Below are 13,025 nucleotides of genomic sequence, written 5' to 3'. Positions count from 1 at the left end.
TCCGTAGAGCCAGCTTTTGTTGCCGGGGATCAGACAAACAAAGTCCCTGCCTTCGGCCACCACCCAGCTTTCTATGCACCAGACCCCGTTGGCTTCTCCCACAGGTGGTGAGCCTACGGGAAGGGGAACCCCCGTTGCCTCTTGGGTAGTGCCCAGTCTGGCCCCATGGGTGCAGGCCTGGCCACCAGGCGCTCGCCTTTGAGCCCCACCTCCAGTCCTGGCTCCAGAGGGGAGCCACAATGACCCACTTCCAGGCAAGGGGAAGCTTAGATCGATTTATGTTTGTCCTCATAATGGGTCTATGAGCCGTACATTGTCTGGTCCCTCACCTTTAACCTGTTTGCCACTGGTAACCCTACCATGGCTGTGAAACCCCAGACAACTTCGCTCCTAGGATCATTAGAACACACAAACACCTCCACTATGATAAGGTGACGGTTCGGGGAGGGTGGTCAACGGTTCTTGTGAAGAAGAAAAAATAAATAAATCACTGTTGTTTGTACACTTTTGATTTGAGAGCTATGCAGCTTCAGTATACTTCTCGCATTAACTTTGGTTCCCAGCACTGTTTATGTTACCCACAGTTAGTTGAATGTGTGTCTTAATTAACTGTCGGCTTACGTTTATTTTGCACTTTGTTTGCATGAAACCCTGACTTTGAGTTGTGTCTGATATAGTAACCTCCCGGTCAGTTCCACTGTCTGCTAAGATGAGTTTACCAAATATATAAAATGTTATTGTGGTCTTCCTGGTATTTACACGACAAAACCTCCTTAAAGGAGGCAAAAGAGCCTCCATGTGTCTTGTACGACTCATCAGCGCCACAAAACAATCTTGGGTGACGTCGTCGCTAAGCAAACTAGATACATCGGGTTGCCTTCAAATTTGTTGAACATATAAACTGCTTCCTATTCTTGATGATATAGCTGATGGAGAACACCCAGTGGAAGCATTACTAAGTGATGTCTGCCATCTGTGGTGATGGTACTATTGCAACTTAAAATTGATCAAGTAATATACTTGATCAATTTTATATTGTAATATGCTGGAGAAAAACAAATTGGGGGGTGAGTGGGAATTAATCGATGGGCCACTCACAGTGTGGGCGTGGTGTGTACCAGTTTCCCATCCCTGGTGTAAATGCGCGCACACAGACACACACACACACACACCTCTTGTCGTTCCCCGTCAGCTTGTCGACATTTGAGGCAGTGGAGTCATTGACCAAGCCCACAGTGTGCTCAGTCCTCCCCTGGAGAATAAACATACTTAAGTGAACTAGTATATGTGTGAGTGTGACTGCACACACGTGTATGTGTCTCACCTGGGTCCTCCTCCAGACGTACGGCAACAACTTTTTGATGGCGTAGGTAGCTAACAGAGCTGCCGCCAGGCGCCTGAGCCGCAAGCTCCGCCTCAGCTGAGCGGGCAGTTTCTGATAGGTCAGCTCCATGTTGACAGACAACCACCTTCCACCAATGAGAAGACAGTAACTGCAGCGGGCTATGGGGGTGACTTTGCGGTCAGCAGAGCGAGGACCACGCTGTCATGATGACCTGAACAAAGATCGTTGTGCTTAAAAAGTGTCCCATCAAATTGTCCCCTATTCTGTGCACAGCCACCAGGGGCCATGCTTTCATACATATAGTTTTTGATCACGTGATCAGTTTTGTTTGTCAATCATGTTGGCGGTTTTATCGGGAAGATTCTTTATTCCAGTGATTCTCAAAGTGTGGTACGAGTACCACTGGTGGTAAATGGGCTTCCTCTAGTGGTACACGAAGAATCACGGAATTAAATGTTCAAACTGCATGTTACAGTGTCTTAAACCTTTTTTGAATCCAGAAAAATTTATTTGTGATCTAAAGTTCAGTGGTATTTAACTTTTAAGTACAATATACTTACATGTAACCTTTTTTAACTGTTTAACCTTTATTTAGGTCCTTTTTTTTTTTTACTTATGTGCATTACGTTCCTTTATTTAGGCGGCGTGTTGATGTTCAAATTCTGCTTTACGTTACAGCACAGGTGTCAAACTAAAGGCCCGTGGGTCACATCCGGCTCGCCATATCATTCTATGTGGCCGGTGAAAGCAAATCATGTGCATCAACTTCCATGATTCTTACTAAAATCTGTACCAAAATTTAAAATCCATCCATCCATTTTCTGAGCCGCTTCTCCTCACTAGGGTCGCGGGCGTGCTGGAGCCCATCCCAGCTGTCATCGGGCAGGAGGCAGGGTACACCCTGAACTGGTTGCCAGCCAATCGCAGGGCACATACAAACAAACAACCATTCGCACTCACAGTCACACCTACGGGCAATTTAGAGTCTCCAATTAATGCATGTTTTTTGGGATGTGGGAGGAAACCGGAGTGCCCGTAGAAAACCCACGCAGGCAAGGGGAGAACATGCAAACTCCACACAGGCGGGGCCGTGAATTGAACCCGGGTCCTCAGAACTGTGAGGCTGACGTTCTAACCAGTCGGCCACCGACTGTTGTTGCTATCAAACCCCTTTTACAGTAACTTCAACAATAGTTGAACAAACTATTATCCTTGACTTCTAATTTCAAAACTAATTATCCATCAATTTGTTGTGTGAAGGTAATAATATAATGAGTCGATTAAATATTTACACAGTTTACAGTCATAACGGACGGACCTCTGAGGGAAATGGCAACTACAAAAATGAGTTTGACACCCATTTAAAATCTGTCTGGTTTTTGCTGAACCCGTAGGCCTACTAGACTACAGTATATTTGCGTTGGTCATGATGGTGGGACTTGGAAGGCTCAGTATTTTTTTAGGTGGTACTGGTGTAAAACGTTTGCAAACCACTGCTCGATTCAAACACTCAAAAACCACCAAAACAAAACAATGCTTCGACCTCCAACATGGCGGTGCGTGACGTCACAGGAGGTTTTCTAAGGTTAACGTTTACACTTGTGTAACAGACGTGTCATTACTCAACTCTGACGTCAATCAGATGACGATGTGTCACGTGACGTGTGTTTAAGTAAAACTTCACTTACTGTAAGAACTCCTATCCCCTTGTTTCCTTCCTCGTCTCCTTGCTGCCTATCACACAAATACACAAAAGAGGAAATCAAGTCTTTTAATGGCGTCTCAAACAAACAGTGGTCGTTGTTGCTGGAGGAGCACCATTAGCTTCTGCTGACAGCGCAACAGCCGGCTCCCAGCAGCCAGTGAGCGTTCCGAGGACAAATTTATGGAAATGTTGTTTTCCTGCGAATAGTTTCGTCAACAGTAGCGATGTGCTGGTTCCGAGGCAACGGCCTCGATTCGGTTCGGAAAACGTCGGGCGGCGATGCTAACAGTAGAGCAACTTTGTAGTGATCTAAGCATGAAGCAGCTCCCAGTTTCCGGTACAATCTCTTTCATCCGATCCTTTGGACCGGCACACACGCACTAAGTCCATCTACACGTGTGAAGCACATAGAAAACATTGGCAATGTTCCCTGGTTGATCGAACAACTTACGTGCTCAAGTGCACCACAAAGTTAGGTTTACCCCGGAGGAGCAGCGGCCTCGTCCCAATACTAACAGCACATGCGTCCTACCCTGCTACACACGCGCCCTTCCTTAGTTCCTTCCAGTATACTCGTGGCGTAATAAGCTATGAGTCACTATCCCAAAATGGTCCCATTGTTTTTATTATAAGTACATTCTGAAAATATTCACATTAAGCTAGGCGGTGCGGATGTACGTTAAGAAACCCAACTCCCCAATCCTTAAAACAGGTTTTGAGCGGCCTCGGCACTCGACTCCCACTACATGAAACGGTGGCAGCGGGAGTTCGAACCCCGATGTGGTCAACCGCGCACGAAGCGTCACAGTAGTACGCAGAGCTACAAAATCAGACGGCTTACTAATGACCCGAGACAAAATATTATTTGATAGCAACAGCAACGTTTAAATTGCCTGTAACGCTCATTTTAAAAATCACCCCAGACGCTGAATAACTTCCTGGTCAAAGCGTCCAATCAAGTCGTCCCTCTCGTCCAATCAGCGATGAGTCTTATCCTTGACCAGTACCTACCTCTTTCGGTAGCATAATGTCGTTGTGTGTTGTTTTTTTTTTATAGTTATTTGTTGTTGTTTTTATTTGCTATTGTGCTTAGTTATTTGCTGTTGTGATTTTATTTTACTTGCCGTTGTGTATAGTGATTGTTGTGGGTTTTTTTTATTTGCCGTGTTTAGTTATTTGCTGTGTTTTTTGAACTTGCCAATGTGTTTAGTTATTTGCTGTTGTTTATTTTAACTTGCCGTTGTTTTTAGTTATTTTCTGCTGTGTTTTACACTTCAGGGCCACCGTAGATTACTTTTAAATGTAGTTGGTTATAATTAAAAGTTACCCTGTTGAAAATGTAATAGTAGTTGACATATTTCAATTGCTTTCTCAAAGTAATATTAAACGTAAAAACATTTCATTATACTCACACACACACACACACACATAACATGATACGTTGACCTAATGTTGACAAATGTGCACAATTTAGACAACTTAATATGACAACCCAGATCAGTGAATGCGCCATAAAACAAAGTCCAGAATTATAAAGAAGAAACGTTTCAAAAGGATTTTTTTAATGTTCAAAAGTGTATCGAGACAAGAGTCTAACCTTTTCAAAATCTCAGAGAACTTAATACATTGTCCCACAAGGTGGCGCTTGAAGGTCATATTTGCAAAAATATGTCATCTCTTGCTTCCATTTCCCTCTATTTTTTTCTTTTCCTCCTGTGTTCTGGACAGTTTTGGCTCTGTTGACGGTTCCAAAGTTCTCTGGGGTCACATCAATACTTTTTTTTTTCATGCATGGCCTTGCAGAATGGTGGATCTGTATGTCTTTCTGCTGGAACAGTTTTGCTGTGCAACGGGGGAGTTTGAAATACTCCCTCTGCTTATTTTTATTTTTTTAAATTATTCTGATGTTTATTGAAAATGCAGCCAGACAGAAAAAGGGCAAAGGGCCTAGGGGTAAAAACCACAGCAGAATGAACACAAGTAACATTACAACAGTTATTTGTAGATCGGGGGTGTGGGGGGACACACAGCCGGTGACGACATGGACTAACCAACCAAGAGAACCAGATAAGAGAGGACAGAAAATGGCAGGACAGGAAGTGGGAAAATTAGCAAGGCAGTGCTACTGTCGAGTGGTGTGGTGGGATTCCTTTTTAGTCTTGAAACACCTGTAAGAACCTGTGAGCTGATTTGTTATTATCAGAGGTGGGTAGTAACGCGCTACTTGTACTCCGTTACATTTACTCAAGTAACATTTTTGATAAACTGTACTTATAGAGTACTTTAAATGCACTTTAATTTTTACTTTTACTTTAGTATTTATGTGAAGAAGGATCGATACTTTTACTCCGTTTCATTAATCGACATGCCGTTCGCTACTTTTATTTATCCATTCATGCCTGTGCTCATCTATTTTTAGACTCCATCTTCGACTTCCGCATATGGCGCCTATTGCGCCAATCAAACGTGAACACAAATGTCATTTGACTCCAATTCACCAATCAGACGACACAAGGCAGTCACATGACCACGTATGGAGCCTTCGCAAGCCAATTAAAATGACTAATTTTGGAAAAAGAAAACAAAAAAGAAAAAAGAAACATCTGCACGAGTGTGTTTACAGACCCACTTCTAACTTGAGAAAACAATTAAGGTCAAAGAGGACCTCCTCTTAATTACGTCTTTTAGGCGATAGATGTTGCGGGAGTTGATAGGGAGAGTAATAAGAAAGGCTATTTCTCGGACAAGACAGTGGAACCCCTGAGCGAAAAAGCCAAGTGGGCTTGGACAGAGCTAATGGCGCTTGCTAGAGCTTTAGAAAGGATCCTTTCGACTAAGCTCAGGGGTACCAAGTAAGGGGGAATTCTACCCATTGCTAAGTTGTCAAGGGAGGGAGCAATTTCACATAGCCTGTCATTCATCAACCTGTTAGCAGTCTGTGTGTGAGCTTAAACCGTTAGGAGCAGCGACAACAGAGTGGTTATGATCTGCCTCTTTTGGTTAAGGTTTGCACTGCAAGTGTCAAGAACTAAAATGGCTACTCTTAGCGTGTTGCTTAGCGACCAGGACTTGATTACTTCGTTAGCCATGCGTTGTCGTGTGGTGGGGATTTCCGACTGGGATTCCCTTGGTTGTGTCTCGATGGTACTAGGGCTGCAGGCGTCATCGGTACGGCTACCTGTTATTTCGGTCGTTATGTTTTTGGTTTGCGGCAGAGCAGCACGTTCGGCTATGAAGTGCGCTTCACGGAGGCGTAATAACAAAAGCCCATGATAATCCAAATGAACAGGTCGAAAGCCAAGGAGAAACCCAAGTAGACCTTGCGCAGCGCGCAGGGAGGAAGAATTTAAAGAGTGGCGGCCAAGGCGAGCCACAGAAAGATCAAATGAAAAGCAGGCAACTTCGACATCACGAACAACGTAGAACAGAAGAGGAAGGCTGGGTATCAGCACAGAAGGAGGCGTTCATCACCAGTGGTTACTGCAGGTACAATAGAAGAGCCAGGTCCAAGGCGTTGCCCGAGGGAGCAAATGGTGGGAAGGGTGGGTAAAATGGCACAGAGGTGCACTTTGCAAGGTCCAGAGAAGAAGTGCACGGGAAGTCTGAGGTCTCTAAGGAGATGCAAAACCCACATCCTATGCTGTTGAAGCCATTCATGTCTGAAAGTCACGAAAGAAGCAAGATGACTTTGCGGCCATCGAAGGAGCAGCCCAGCTACGTAGAGAAGTCACCATGAAGCTCAGCGTGATTGCGGAAAATACGGTCCATTGATTAGGGACAGTGTCCACAAAATGCTTTTCGAAGGGCGCAACTTTACTATTAGGGGGTAGAGTGGGCTCAAACGGTCAAGGTAAGGTCCCGTGTCACAAGAGGGATCCCTGGTGGACCTGTTTGGCATCACGGGTGCGTTCCCCACTTTTGTAAGATCATCAACCGGTCACGGTTGTCTTGGAGGGCTCGGAGTGCGGACCATGTGGAAGTCAGCCTGCAGTCTAGTGAGTCTCTTGCGAATGAAGCAGCGTGTTTGGTTAGCACTTCCCTCAAACACTGTCGTTCATCATCAGAACGAATCATCATCATCATCCGCTAGGACCTGCTGCACATGAGTTTCAAAGTCGGGATAAGGGAGCGGGTTATCACATGGTGTTACCGGCGTCGGCGAGTTGGTTCCCGAGGAGTATGAGGGAATGGGAGGAGTTTCGGGAGACCCGCTTTTGGGTGCAGTTGGGATTGTACTGAGCGTATGGTATGGATCACCAGGTGTTGGTCTGTAGCCAGGTCCACTCTGATGATGTCCTCACACTCAGTAGGTCCCACTGGAACGAGAGCAATGTGTTGCGAAGGAACAGTGAGTTGTACTCCACCAAAGCTAGGCAATGGAGAGTCTAGTGGGAGGTGACCAATTACGGGGACCGTGAGATTGAAGTCGTGGAAGTTGGAGCAGATCAAGAGGCCAAGCCAAGTAGATCTGGGGATGTGGCTGTTGCTCCGTGTGTGGTTGTGAATTACCAGCACAATGGTCTCGGAGCGTCTAGGAGGAGTGTGGCATGTAGTGACAAAGCCAGGTTGTTAAACTCCGGCGAAGGTTGAAAGAACACATGGGGACCAGTTATTGATTGTTTAATGTGAACGACCAGTCGAATAGGGAAGTTAACAGTCGACACTTTTACTATAACTTCGTCTTCGCTCAAAACTCAAGCGTCGGGGACGGTTTGTTTCGACTTAAGGTTTAGTGGTTGAAAAACACGGTTAGCGTAGTCGCTATTAGCGCGTGACCACAAAACATTGTTAATGGTGACAACTTGAACGGCCGGTTGGACAAGTACATCCGTGCCAACATAAGTTTTATGCGGCAAATTGGGGACTACAAGGAAGCAGTGAGTTAACGAGCGATGGTTCCATTGCAGGTTCAGGGCGCACACGCCCACTGCAGTGACGGCAGACGGCGGCACGGTATTAACGGGAAAGCGAATAGTTTTCAGCGTTAATTGAAGGTCAGGATGCTTAAGTCGTAGCATATCAAACAGTGCCTGAGAAATTGCCGATTTGTCCAGCCACAAGGCCAGGATGACGTCGTCTGTCAGGCAGTCATGCAAATTAATCCCACCACCAACATTGGGGCAGTAGCACTCTTCGTGCGGTGGTTGGACAAGATGGCAGAGAAACATGTCGAGTTCTCTAAGTCGGTTCAGGTGAGGTGACTACAGGGTACTCAGCGGTGTCGTTAATGGGGGTGTCGTTAATGGGGGTGTCGTCACTTGAAGTAGTGCGGCCTGACAGGTCGACGTCCTCAGAGTGGTCCAACACCAAGCACCGGTCTGAGGACAGTTCCCGAGTTGGTGCTGGTAACGCCTGTTTCACCTGCACCCCCAGCTGAAGATTTTTGTAATCAATTAGTGGCTCAAAGCGGCAGAGCAGGTCTTGGCCGATGAGCAGGGGGACGGATTTAATTGGAGACACGTAGACCGGATGTACTAACGTCATGGGGCCAATTGTCCAGTGGAGCATAGTTAAGGTGTTTAGCTTCGATGTTAGTCACTGAAAATGTATGGATAGTTAGTGCGCAGCGGATAGTTGCTACAAGGCCTCTGTCTTGTAGCAATGTCAGAAGTTGATTGAACACAACGTGGGACATACCACTGATGTCTGCCGCGGGGTCAATCAGAGCTTCGCAGACAAGTTCATGCTAGATTGTAACGGTTAAATAAAAATTCCGAGAAGTACCTTTCGCGCTTAGTTCACCCAAAAGCTCTTGGAATGGCAGAACGTTATTCATTAGCGTAATGTCATGCGAGTCAGGGGCCTCGCCTGGGTCTTGTCGGACGATTAGGACGGCACGAGAGGGGTCTAGGGAATGGCCATCACAAAGTGGTCCGCTAAGGTTATGGCGAGGTGAGGTCGTCGAAGAGTCAACCGGGGTCACAGAGGCACTTGGCAGGTCATTAGGGGAACAACGGAGGTTACCTGGTTGACCTATCATGTCCTCTATGGCTCTGTTCGACTCAGTCAGGCCTTGTCCTACTGGTGAGTCCCGCTTGTTGTCTTTGGACAGGCTGCGGCGCACCTCAAGGAATTCTTCTGCCACGGCACTAAGTTCCCTTTGGGAGCTGTTAGTTCGGGAGCCCTTTTCCTGGTTGTCACTAGTCGTTTTAGGGTCTAGGTTAGACTGGTCGTTGCGTGTACTCTGTTTTGAAGTTTGGCGTGAATTAGCGTTGTGGTCATTCCATGATTTTGATTTATTTTTGGAGTGGCGTTGTTGGTTACGAGGACCAGTGTTGTACGCGGGCCGAGATTGATTGTCTGGATTAAACGATTTCTTTTGATTGTCGGGTTTACATCGCCAGAAAGTTGTGTGTCAGTCGCACACGCATTGCACAACAATCCCTCTAATTCCATTTGCGGTGGTTCGTTTATGAAGAAGATGCCAGAGTCTTGTGCTTTAGAGTATTTTTGTTTCGCGAAACCTTTGGCGGCTAGTTCATGCAGTTTGGCACTGGACAGTGTGCGCGGGCACGCAGCAATGCCCAGCTGGTAGCTGGTGTTTGGATGTAGGTTTTTGACAAACAGTGTTATGACATTTTTGTCCTGTTCCATATTCGGTTCATTTAAATTTCCGAAGTTCGCTTTTCGCAACCGGCAGTAATAAGCTTGGGGTGTCTCAAGTCTCCCCTGTTTAACTGTGAGGGCTGCAGATAAGCCGGTTGCGGCCTCTGGATCATCAAATTCTTGAGACAATGCTTGCCAGAGAGCTGGGTAATCGGCCTGTACATGAGCCGGTTGACGTGTCTGTCAATTGTGCAGTTAACTGGACTTGTTTATGCTGTTCAGCTTCCAGTCTGCGCTTCACCAGAGCGTCCTCTCTGTCACTCCATTTGAGTTGGGACACCAAGTTCAGCACCATGCAACCAAAAGCATTCGAGCGAGATTTTTATCTTTCAAGGTTTTTTGCTTGGCGTAAGTCATAAGTTGTGCGATGTTTTCATTGAGGACTTCAAGGCCAGCATTTTTGACAGACTGCATAGACCGGGATAAGGTCCCTACTTAAATTACTGAAGAGCTCTTCCAGTGTGTCAAGACTGTCGTATTGACTGGGACATTCTGAAATTTCCGCCATGATTGCGTTGCGTTGCATATGCAGTAACTGTACGCGGTACACAACTGAATTGTTTGTAACGTAAGCTCGTTTGAGCGGGGCGTCTAACTTGGAATAGAGGCACAATATAAGCGACATAATTAATTGTTAAACAATTAAATAGCCTTCGCAAATTATGGTGTGAGGGTTTATCCCATAAGTTTAAAAAAAATTGAGAATGTGCGTAGAAGCAGTGATCGAATAGCACAAAAGTGTTGATGGCGTCAAGCTATGCGCACAGTTTATTTGCTAAAATTATAATTCTGCGTGAGAGCTGGCAATTTAATTGTTGATTTAAAATAGTTGCGAAGGGCGCTTGGTGAAGTGAAACTAATCAGCTTGTTAACTAAATTTGAAACTAATTAAACCAATTAATTTATTTAGCTTTGATAAATACATTTTATTTAGTTATGATTTAGTTAAATTGATTTGGATGTGTGTGAGATGGCTATCACTGCAAGTCACTTAAATTTGTGAACGCAATTTAGGACTTCAGCTAATTCACATAAGTTTTATTTAACTTTGGTAAAAGTTAAATGTACTTATGCTTAGGCTTATGAATTAATTGATTGCTTGTATGGCTAGCAATGGTGTGGACTTTAGCCAGAGGGAAAAGCCCCCCCAAAAAACAAAGAGAAAAACGATTAAAAAAAATTTACCCCCCAAAAAAACAAACTTTCTTTTTTATTTCTGAAATATAAAAATTAAAAAAAATAAAATAAAATCAGGGTTTTCCTTGAAAATGAAAACCCGAAGTGATAAAAAAAATTAAGCAATTAATTAATAGCTCCCCTTCGGAAACAAAACCGTTAAGTAATTGTTTACTATTAACGCGAGGCAGTGTTTCAATCAAGTTTTGTTGTGTAGGGAACGTCTGCGAACGTAACGCAGCAGCACCAACTCTGGTTGGCACAGCTTGTTGTAATAGTTGCGTTGTAAATCGCACAACTAGTTAAAAATACCAGGCATAAAGCTTTAAAAAATTTCGTGGTGTCAGCGTTTCGAAAAACGAGCGAAAATGGAGGCTTTTAACTTAATAAGAGCACTTTATCGCGATAAAGGTGGCTCGTTAGCCATGCTCTCGAGTGATGGTCTGTTGCTAGGCGACGTGTGACCCAAGATTGCACGTCACTCGCAGTAGAGCACTCGTGGGAGATCAGCGCACAATGAAGCTTAAAACCAGCAGGTTCTTTTAGTTTCCTCACGCTCGCAAGTGCTCGGGATGCTCCGTTGGCATGTGAACGAAGTCACACACTCTCACACACGCACACACGCACACACACACACACACACACACACACACACGCACACACACGCACACACACACACAGACAGGCTGCGGCTGCTAACTGCCTAGTTTTATTGCAAAATATTGTGAATCCTATGTGTTTGGGTTGGACGAATATATATACGTATATAGGGTTAAATAAAAATGTAATTAATTTAGGAGAAAAGAATAAGCAGGAAGCGACGCCTGCGTTACTTCGGTTTAGCGTAATTTTAAGTTTCAGCGTTATAAATCAAGCTATTTTGTCTCATAAAGGGGCACCACATCACTTTTTACTAGGCTTTACATGATCAAGATTTTTGGGGCCGATCAGAGTTTAAAAAAAACAATAACCGATCACTGATCCGATCACAAGATGGAGCAATGTGTCTATTTAAATCACTTGTCATTAATTGCTCAAAAAATTATATTTACAATAAATATATCTTTGTTCATCTATTTATGCCAGTGAGGCATAGTGACAGACAGAACAAATGGATGGTAATGTATCCACTTTTTGTCACATTTTTGTTTCTTGGTGTGCCGAGATTTTTCAATTGTAAAATATGTGCCTTGGCTCCATAAAGGTTGGACTGCTCTAGTCTGGTCATGTATTCTAATCAGTCAGGTCAAACCAACATTACAATATGACAGACATAATGACTGCTAACTTCCTGTAATTAAATTACTTTATTGTAATTACATTACACGGTGGCCGACTGGTTAGAGCGTCACCCTCACAGTTCTGAGGACCCGGGTTCAATCCCCGGCCCTGCCTGTGTGGAGTTTGCATGTTCTCCCCGTGCCTGCGTTGGTTTTCTCCGGGTACTCCGGTTTCCTCCCACATCCCAAAAACATGCATGAATTGGAGACTCTAAATTGCCCGTAGGCATGACTGTGAGTGCGAATGGTTGTTTGTTCCTATGTGCCCTGCGATTGGCTGGCAACCAGTTCAGGGTGTACCCCGCCTCCTGCCCGATGACAGCTGGGTTAGGCTCCAGCACGCCTGCGACCCTAGTGAGGAGAAGCGGCTCAGAAAATGGATGGATGGATAATTACATTACTTCACACACACCGGAACTTCAGAGCATTATTCGACAGAACGCCGGTACAACCGTTAGTTCTAGCACTAGCTTGCTTGGCTACATAACGTTTTGTTGCCTGCTTGCGAGCCGTATCGTATTAAAAGTACATGAACATACCTCAAGCAATCCTTGAATAAAAGTCCTCTACCGAGCACCGGTGACCACCAACACACATTTTCCCCCATTTAGTTCTTATAATACACATGACGCGATCGATTGTTGTTGTCGTGGCCGTGGTAACGAGTGTATCCGGTCGCTTTTGAGTTGACAAGATAAAGCCCAGTGATTGTAAAAAGCAGGATGGTGGTATCGGAGTACAAGATTTTATTGCAGTAGTCTGACGTAGCGCAATCGTGAAAGACCAAATTTGTCTTGTCGTCTGATCCGGGCATTACATGTTGTCCATCTCAGACGTGTTGTCGGTCCCACACCGCCAACGTTTTTTTTTTAATAACTTTATTGGTGGTCTGATATTTACAGTACTACGGCAA

At 44.8% G+C, this 13,025-nt stretch overlaps 1 protein-coding gene across 8 annotated transcripts in view; it reads right to left on the bottom strand.

Moving 5' to 3' along the window:
• abcd1 (ATP-binding cassette, sub-family D (ALD), member 1) overlaps positions 1-4,039 on the bottom strand; it is a 28,187-nt gene extending 24,148 nt beyond the window's left edge. For 3 of the 8 annotated variants that reach the window (XR_009784589.1, XM_061747903.1, XM_061747849.1), the window contains exons 1-4: positions 3,502-3,962; positions 3,034-3,079; positions 1,325-1,556; positions 1,173-1,252 (exon numbers count right to left, since the gene is read on the bottom strand). Coding sequence is in view for 7 of the 8 variants with exons in the window: in XM_061747903.1 (XP_061603887.1) it covers positions 1,173-1,252; positions 1,325-1,453 (209 nt within the window). In the remaining variant the exon portion in view is untranslated. The other 5 variants (XM_061747879.1, XM_061747894.1, XM_061747860.1 and 2 more) reach the window with 5 other exon arrangements.
• Positions 4,040-13,025: the final 8,986 nt, after the last annotated feature.

This window comes from Phyllopteryx taeniolatus, chromosome 1, assembly GCF_024500385.1.
Source record: "Phyllopteryx taeniolatus isolate TA_2022b chromosome 1, UOR_Ptae_1.2, whole genome shotgun sequence".
NCBI lineage: Eukaryota > Metazoa > Chordata > Actinopteri > Syngnathiformes > Syngnathidae > Phyllopteryx > Phyllopteryx taeniolatus.
The sequence above is the reverse complement of the archived record's forward strand: the minus strand, read 5'-3'. Positions and strand labels throughout refer to the sequence as shown.